Source organism: Rhinichthys klamathensis, unplaced genomic scaffold (genome assembly GCF_029890125.1).
Source record: "Rhinichthys klamathensis goyatoka isolate OS25496 unplaced genomic scaffold, OSU_Roscu_1.1 h1tg001050l_1, whole genome shotgun sequence".
NCBI lineage: Eukaryota > Metazoa > Chordata > Actinopteri > Cypriniformes > Leuciscidae > Rhinichthys > Rhinichthys klamathensis.
In genome coordinates, this window is record NW_026607321.1 from 172501 (window position 1) to 182500 (window position 10000).

The 10000-nt window shown below is 39.0% G+C and overlaps 1 protein-coding gene across 1 annotated transcript in view; it reads right to left on the reverse strand.

Annotated features, from left to right (window-relative positions):
• The window catches only part of spag9b (sperm associated antigen 9b), a 100283-nt gene that overhangs the window by 66441 nt on the left and 23842 nt on the right, over nt 1–10000 (reverse strand). The window contains exon 2 of the mRNA XM_056244697.1: nt 583–703. Coding sequence (XP_056100672.1) covers nt 583–703 — 121 coding nt within the window. The remainder of the gene's footprint in view (nt 1–582; nt 704–10000) is intronic.

Sequence of the window (10000 nt, forward strand, 5' to 3'; positions counted from 1 at the left end):
GTGTGTGTGTGGTAGGGCCCTATGAAATCAGTTTTATTTTTTCCATTTTCCAGATTCCATTTTTTTTTTTGGTTTCAATTTTTTTGGACTCCCATTTTAAGGGATAAATAAAATTTTAGTAATCAGAAAGCATGTCTAATGAATTGAAATCATGAAACATGATGTCAATCGACAACAGAACCGCAAGACAATACAATGCTGAATAAAGTCGTAGTTTGTGTTATTTGTATTTTCGATGCTTCAACACACTCTAACTAACCCACTGATGTCACATGGACTACTTTGATGAAGTCTTTATCTCCTTTCTGGACAAGGACAGTATACCGTACACACATGTACAATGGAGGGACAGAAAGCTCTCGGACTAAATCTAAAATATCTTAAACTGTGTTCTGAAGATGAACGGAGGTCTGACGGGCTTGGGCCGACATGAGGGAGAGTCATTAATGACATCATTTTCATTTTTGGCTGAACTAACCCTTTAAGTCATGCAAAACAAGACCAACACAGTTTGCAAGGTCAGTTTCATAGTTAGGACATTTTTATTGTAAAAATGCTGATTTCCAAGAGCGGTTCACTTACTCTGATCCGCGTAGTTCTTGGTCTTGAGCTCCATCTGTCGGGTTTGAGCCTCCAGAATCTGCACACGGTTCTGCAGATCCTTCTTGTCTTGCTCTTGCGAGTCCTCATACTCAATATATCTCTAGAGGAGACAGAGAGAGATGTTACACACACTCACATTATACATTTTTAGTCTTGTGGTTTTTTTTTATATACAAGACGTTTCTTCTGCTCTCTTATTTGCTCAAAAAATACAGTTAAAAATAGTAATATTGTGAAATATTATTTTTGTGAATATGTTAAAATCAAATTTTTTCCTGTGATTAATGCTGTATTTTCAGCATCATTACTGCAGTCTTCAGTCAGTGTCACATGATCCTTCAGAAATCACTCTAATATGAGGATCTGATGCTCAAGAAACATTTATGATTATAGTCATATTTTTGTGGAAACCGTGATAAATTTTATTTTTCAGGATTCGTTGATTAATAGAAAGTTCAAAAGAACAGCATTTATTTGAAATAGATTTTTTTTTTAACATTATCAATGTCTTTACTGTCAGTTTTGATCAACTTAGTGCATCCTTACTGAATAAAAGTTATAATTTCTTTTTTAATTGCTTTGTAAATCATTTTTAATGTGCATTTTCCGTCACTTGAAGCATTTATTCAGCATGTTTGGATGACGACACAAGTATACCTCACATGGGACGTGCCGATCAGACTCACAGCCGGGTCAGGGCTCTCGGTACTCTGGGGTATATATATAAGTCAAGTGCAAAACACAAAGTCAACACAGCAGTCCGAGTGGGACGCGAGCCAGGGGTCATTTTCATGATGGTGCAAAAGCCATTTAAAGTCCCTGTAAAGGCAATTTCAAAAAAAAATTCTAAACACATTATAAATGTTAGAAATGTGTTGCTAAAACATATTACAAAGACTGTGAACTGTGAGGTACTGATTTGTGGAGTTAGACCGTTAAACAGTTTTTCACCATTGCTATTTTCCGGATTTTCTGGGCGGGGCTAAAACAGGGCTTGATGACGCACTGGAGCCCTTGAGCTCCTGGACACGCCCCTACTTGATGACGCACTGTAGCCGCTGAGGCTGGCCGCTCCTAACAATAATAGAGCACATTCACATCAGTTTGCCGCTCAATCGCGAGTTACTGTCAGCACTATTATTAGTAACACAGCCTACAGATTGCTAGCTACTAGCTATGCCTTCGTCACGGAAATGCGTAGGCCTACTACCTGGATGCGATCACCGGATCACGTACAAAACAGATCGGTGTCCTTATTTAAATTTCCGAAAAACGATTACATCAAGAAGAAGTGGATTAATTTTGTGAAGAGCCACCTTGATGGAGAGCTGAGGATCACCGCCAACACCCGCCTCTGTAAGTGATCATTTTACACGGGATAGTTTTATAAACTTTCGTCGGAGATAACTGTCAGGGATTCACTGATAATCCGCTGTTACTGGTGAGGGGCCGAACCGACTCCCGCCTGGCCTTCATCCTCCCGTCGCGCCGACAACTGGTGTCATCGGCAGTGCGTGTGCCCACTGCCCACCGTGCGAGCATCTATTCCGGCTGTAGAGTTGAGTGTGGCGAGTCGACGGCAGCTTTCCCGCGAGTGGGCGTGGTTTCAGCGCAGCCAGTGGACACGCCCCCAGCGTTTGAGAGCAGAGAATACTGCTCATTTCTTCAAGATTTTGATAGCTTATTTTATGTACTTGCTGGCTTTTTTTATCATTCAAATTTGGCTGGGTGACTAATAACTAATTTTTCTGTGGTGTGACAAACTCAAAACACATACTTAATTTTGACTTTACAGGGACTTTAACTCTTTCAGCCGGTCGAAGCCAGAGTCCCGACAGCTGCTGATCACTCACTCATTCCTGCTTCACTCGCTCATACACTAAAGATGAACGAGCCAATGTGGGGCGAGTCAGTGTGTCATTTCCCCTCCTTCATACACACACACACACACACCTCTATTGTTAGATGTCACCCAAGCCCTGCCGCAACATGAACGAGTGCAATGGACCACAACACTAAGAGCTGCGTTGTGTGTGTTTGTCATGTGCATGTATGGATGAGTGCAAATCAACAGGCACACCTCATTATTAAAGGAGAACTCCGGCGCAAAATAAACCTTTGGTCTAATTACACATTGTTACCTAGTCAACCGTTATCTGAGATTTGTTTTCATGATTATCGAATGTAAATAGTTTTATCTCTAAAAACAGTTTAGCCTATAAAGCTAGTATAACGCTAGTATATTGGGCATAGTGTAATGACAAATAAAAATCGCTTGTTAATACCACTAATAAGAAGATATTTTAAACATACAGTCAACTTCGCGTATACAGGCAGAAGCCATCTTTGAAAAACAGTCTCTACCAGTCGATCTACGAACGCCGATCCAAGCCTGCTGTTCGCGCTCACCTTATCACAACTTATAGCTCGTTCACATCTCACCAGCGCACTTGGATCGGCGTTCGTAGATCGACTGGTAAAGGCTGTATTTCAAAGATGGCTTCTGCCTGTATACGCGAAGTTGACTATGTATTAAATATCTTCTTATTAAACTGTCTGGACACTGACAAAGTTCTCAATGCTTCGGTTTGAAGGTAGGGACCCTCATTATGCTACCGTGTTAGTGTGGGGCTATTTTCAGCCTTGTTAGTGGTATTAACAAGCGATTTTTATTTGTCATTACACTATGCCCAATATACTAGCGTTATACTAGCTTTATAGGCTAAACTGTTTTTAGAGATAAAACTATTTACATTCGATAATCATGAAAACAAATCTCAGATAACGGTTGACTAGGTAACAATGTGTAATTAGACCAAAGGTTCATTTTGCGCCGGAGTTCTCCTTTAAAGGTGCACCACCAAGTAGTTTTTCATGTAAAAAAAATATTTTTGACAAATAATGAAATTCATTAACCTGGATGCCAGCCGAGCTTAATTGAACTTGAACAATTAGGCGACACATCAGAAATTGTTGCTTGGTAGCTCGATCGATTTATTTTCAGACGTTCATCGAGTTGAGGAAACAGTCGTCGGTGAAATGTTTGGACCATACACAACTTGTCGGCGCATTTCCAGAGAAAATAAAATTAACCCATTGTTTCTTCAGAGGCTCGGATGAAGGAACTAAAAAATACTTTTGTGTTCATTTGTACATCCGAACACTGATCAACTGCCATGCTTCGCTCGTTTGCAAGCCATGATATCTCTCGAGGAAAAACTCAAATCTCAAAGATATTTCTCTAGGAAAAACTAAAATCGCGCCGGCGCGTTCGCACTTCCAGTTCCTAGCTCGTTTTCTCATGGGCGAGCCAAATTCTCCGGGCGGGCAAAGCAGAGAAAGGGGAGGTAACCTTTCCTCCTTATGACGTCATAACGGGAGATTCAAGATCAGCGCGTCTGAGCTGCAGAGAAGAGGAAAAGAGGAAAACCAAAGCTCGGTTTACACCGATTGAAAATTCTAGACACGAGGGGACCAAATACAGGCTAGGGGAACTCATATTAATGTTAAAAAAAACTCAGAAAGTGAAAATTTCACCTTTAAATGTTGTTTATGTGTCTGTGGTGTTTTTAATACGCTTTAAGACACACCATGTGTAAGTTCATAAGTCGACAGCATTGCTGAGTATTTTCTGCTTAAAACTGCAGTGAACCAAAGACAGTCTCAAAAACACGGTTTGAAATCGCTGGTGTTTCTGACGTCACAAACGACCTTGTAACCAATCAGATCAACGTGTGATCGTCAACCAGTGGATCTCTGAGCTGAGGGAGTGAGTGGAGGCGGGGCTCATTTGCATATTCATAGAACCGCGCATACTAAATGAGGCGAGGGTGTCGAGTTACATTCAAGATATTTTAAGGCGTGAAGATGAAAAAACGTTTATGTCAATTTGGTGATCAAAGATGAGTTTTAAGGGATAAAATCATTGACTACAGATTCTCTAGATGGGTTTTTTAATGCGTAGACCAAATGGACAAATGCAACTTACATATTAATTGAATGCTGAATAGGTTGGATTTTCCTTGTTTGTCTCAAGTTTGCATACGTAAAGACAGCATTCATTGGCTTCCACACACAGACTTTGGATCGGTGATGTTCCAGGCTCCCAGAGCCAATCGTATGCCTTGGTGGTGTACAGAATACAAAAGTCGTATATATGAAGCTGACAGAAATGCGTACAGACAGTTTTTGTTTGTGAGAACTTGAAACCGGATTCTATTGTTTATCTTCAGTTGGATTTTTTTGCTCGATAGCATTCATGTACTTGCTTCTGTAGAAAATACAGATATCATCTAGGCCTATATGAACTACAATGAACATCAGAACCAATGACTTTGCAGGCCAGACAGGGTTTGCACTATCTCGACTCTAAACTTCTTCTTCTTTAATTTATATAGCGCCTTTCCAGAAGCTCAAGGTCGCGTTACATTGTACATACAATACATTTAGACACCCATATATTACAGTCACATAGGATACATATAATCACATTATCCAAAATGCATGTTAAAAAGATATGTTTTTAACTGGGTCTTGAAAGTAGCCACAGAAGAGGTAGTGAATTCCATAATTGAGGAGCATTAGTACTGAAAGACCTTCCTCCTACAGTAGACAACCGGAAATGAGGGACGGACAGTAAACCAAGTTCAGCTGACCTGAGAGACCGTGTAGGATGGTAAGGGTGGAATAGGTCAGACAAATATTGTGGAGCAAGACCATTTAATGCTTTGAACGTTAGAAGCAGTACCTTAAAGTGGATACGTGATGCCACAGGTAGCCAGTGAAGTTCATAAAGCAGAGGAGTAATGTGCGCAGAACGCCTAGTAGAGGTGAGGACTCTCACTGCAGAGTTTTGAACGTACTGTAATCTTGCAATACGTTTTTTGGGAAGACCAAGAAATAAAGCATTGCAATAGTCGAGGCGTAATGTGAATAATGCATGAATTAAGGTTTCAGCATCAGCTAAGGTGAGAGAAGATTTTTCACAAGAGAAGAAATATGAGAGCCAAAGGATAGAGTTTGATCAAATAAGACACCAAGGTTACGAATCGATGACGAGGGCTTAATGTGAGTTCAATCAATATCAAGGGACTGGTCCATCCTTTCGACTGAGGCAACAGAGCCAATCACTAATATCTCGGTTTTCTTATCATTTAGTTTGAGGAAATTCAGTGACATCCAATGCTTGATGTCCCTGATACATGCAGTGAGTGAGTCAGGCAGAGATGGCCTATCAGAGCTGGTGGTGAGATATATTTGAATATCATCAGCATAGCAGTGGAATTTAAGTCCATGCCTGCGTATGATGTCACCGAGTGGATAGATGTATATAATGAAGAACAATAGTGGGCCAAGAACCGAACCTTGAGGAACACCCTGTGTAAGTGAGGCAGTGGCAGATCTAAACCCTTGTATAGTGATATAATACTTTCTGTCGCTGATGTATGAAATGAGCCAGGAAAGAGCAAAGCCAGTGATGCCAATATCAGAAAGCCTAGAGATCAATATTTCATGGCAAACTGTATCAAAAGCAGTGCTTAAATCAAAAAGCATCAAAATGTTTATCAGCCCTGAATCCATGGACAAAAGAATATCGTTGACCACCCGAAGAAGGGCAGTTTCAGTGCTATGTGATGGGCGAAATCCAGATTGAAAAGGTTCAAAAAGACCATTAGCATCCAAATGTGTTCGTAAATGTGAAGCAACAACCCTTTCAAGGACTTTGCTCATGAATGTTAAATTGGATATAGGTCGGTAGTTATCCATATTTAGGTGGTCAAGGCCTGTTTTTTTAAGAATCGGGGTCACCGCAGCCATTTTTAATTCGGCTGGAACAACGCCAGACGCTAAACTACAGTTTATCATATGTGTTATGAAGGAGCAACCTCGGGCACACACAACTTCAGCAAAACAGTAGGGATAGGATCGAGCCGGCAGGATGTGGAATTTGATTTCACAATTTGATCAAAAAGAGTCTAAAGAGTGACAAAAGAGTCTGTTCGATAGAAATAATTTAATGAAGATTGGAAAACGTCCTCTAAAATTAATTTGGCACAAATCCTTTAAAATTTTCATATTGTGTCATAGGCTTTCTCCATATTATACAAGACAGCAACAACATTTTCTTTCATAATAAAAGCATTGACTTTAAAGAAAGACAAGGTGGTGCTTCGACCTTTCCTGAATCCACTAATGAGATGTTTACATTTCAGCATCCAGACCAGCAACTGGTTGAAGCTATTGGACAACAATTAATGGGAGCATTATGGTATTTTCCTGGCTTTCAAATAGTTCATATTTCTGCTTCATGCCATGAGAATGGGATTTTTGTAACTCTACCAGGAAAATTCCCGAGGGATTTTCAGAAAAATGTGAGTTAGATTCCTTAAAAACGGTTATACTACAGGGTGCTGAATGCTTGATTCTGATTGGTTAACAAGCGTTCTAAGGTGTGCCGTTATATTCAGGGAAACTCACGGATAAAGTAGTTCCAGCAGGTTTTGACCGCATTACAGCTCCATATCACTACGCCAAATGATTTCAGTTATTTCAGACTACAACAGCAAAAGAACCAAAACCCACAACGACACTGACCAAGCAAATGAATATAGTAAACTATAGGATAAAATCCACAAATTATTTACATGTTTTTATGTACGGAAAGCACATATTCTCTCTCTCTCCTGCACAAACACACATACAGTACGGACATACACACACTCACACACACACACTCACACTCACACAGAAACGTGTTGTCAGCGCTGCTCTGACGATTTTATCAGTAAAATAGTTTAACAACTTAAAAGCTACATGACATTTCTCACTAGCGAGGAAATAACGGTGCTGTTCTTGAAGCAGATCAACTTACAGTTTCACTATTAGAGACGCTGATGCCGAACACTTGAGAGACACACTCAGGTATCTCTCTCTCTCTCTCTCTCTCTCTCTCTCTCTCTAATAACTGCATTAATAACTGCTATCAGTGGCTCAAGCCTTAACTAGCTCTAAAATTATGTTTTGGAATTAGCACCGGAGACGTGTGATGAGATGTGTAAGAAAGTAGTCCAACACACAAGAGCGTTTTAAGGACAAAAGCTGACAAATATCTTAAAAAAACACATCTGAACAACGTTTTGAGGTGTGGGAAACCTAAGTACAAGCGGAATAATTAACTTTTGATTAATTATTGAAAAATAATGCACACCCGAGGTGTGACCGGATTACCACCAGCATTATTTTTTCGAATAATTAGAACAGGCCATTGTCAATTATTCCTTACGTAATTAATTTGATCTGGTTGAACAAGCTTATGTCTTTAGTCTACAGTGCTCCTTAAACTCAGATTTTTTAATACAAACAACACAAGCTAGACGAACAACAGTACGTAAGGTCACCTTGCCTTCATCACCCCTAAAAGTGTGAAGGACGTACAGTATATTTGTCAGCCCAAGCTTTTAATTTTAATCAGACGCCTACGTGCGTCTGCAGCTCACATGAGCCTCTACCTGATGATGTTATCAAGCAATTGCCTTAAACTTCACACGGAGAGAAGTGCATCTGTGTCGTGTATCTGCTGATAAAAGGAGGCTCCGGGACATCAGAGTCCTGACACACACGTGTGTGTGTGTGTGTGTGTGTGTGTGTCTTATGATCTCAGAGCCGCGGGTCAAATCTGTACATCACTGCTTAGCCTCGGACTGAACCCCTACAACATTAACATCATAACTGATGCAAGCTTTTAATTCAATTCAATTCACATTTATTTGTATAGCGCTTTTCACAATACACATCGTTCCACAGCAGCTTTACAGTCCACATTACAATTTAGAGCGATCTGTTATTAGAGGAAACTGTCTAAGTTATCCATTTCAGAAATATACATATATAAAAATCACAGTTAGCGAAAAATGTATTAATTTAAACAATGTAATAATTTAAGGCAGAAACAATGAGCTCATTGAAGTAATGAATACTGCCTACTTCCATTACTACATTGTTAATTTATATTATTTACAGCAAGTAAAAGTCCATAATCAAACTACAATGTCCATCTACAGAATGAAAATGATAATATGATAATAATCATAAATGTTTCTTGAGCATCAGATCCTCATATTAGAGTGATTTCTGAAGGATCATGTGACACTGAAGACTGGAGTAATGATGCTGAACATTCAGCTTTGATCACAGGAATAAATTCACTATATATTCACATAGAAAACAGCTGATTTAGCCGTTTCCCCCCCATCACATATTTTAGTAATCATCATTAATTAGGTAGGCCTATCATTTGAAAGCTTAAACACTCAAAATTATCGAATTATTGAAATTGGACATTGTGATATCCTGATATCCTGGAAATGGCATTTTAAACACTTTTAGCGGGCTAGTGGGCGGTGTCATGTTTCATATTACAAAAATAATTTGAACTATTTTATAAACAAAAACTTTTTTAATCCTGACAATACACATATCTTCAGAAAGGTCTGAGTCTCAAGATTCTATATTTGGCAACGCTTTTATGATAGAAGTGATATTGTGAAAGAATTGTATTAATGTTACAGGAGAACGCATACAGTTTTTTTTATTGAATGTGGGTGTCATCTGGTAGCTAATGTTTGTATTAAGCCTAAACGAAAAATCATAGGAACTTATACATTTTTGTGATATCAACTTTTGGAACCCAACTTGGTTAGACATCCCATACAGAAAAAACACATGAATTTCACATGTAATCCCATGGGTTTCACATGTAATCACATGGGTTTCACATGGGAAAATGTTCCAAAAGCACACGTTTCCCATGTGCAAATTACCTTTAACATGTGCAAAGCACATGTGTTCCACATATTTCACATGTTAAATTTCACATGTGCAAAATCACAAGTCCACGTTGTCACATGGGATCACATGTGTTTTTGCACATGTGAAACTCATGTGGTTTTTCTGTAAGGGATAAGACTTTATATGAATTTTAGAGTAAAAAATATTTTGTGAAATAGGTTAGTAAATTTGCTTTATAGTAAACTTAAACGTCTATACACTTTCATTTTTTAAAATGCTTTCACTTCAGGAATAATCTGCTGAGTGTCTTCTTTAGAAAGAGAGAGAAAACTGCAAGCATTTTGCGGAAGAACATTGTTTTGGTTTTGCTTTGTATTAATGTGTAGATGAATATGAGCCTTCACAATAGATAATGCTTTACAATGCACTCTGTTAGAGCTACATATGGCAATTTATCAGTTCAATAAAACACCTTACTCTCCTATTGAGTAATAAACACCGTCATCTCCGCAAAGCTTTTACATCATTTCAAATCCCTCGGTTCTTTACACCCCTTAAAAGCTGAGCCAATGTTGATTCTTGTATTATTACAAGCTCGTTCTCTTCTCTC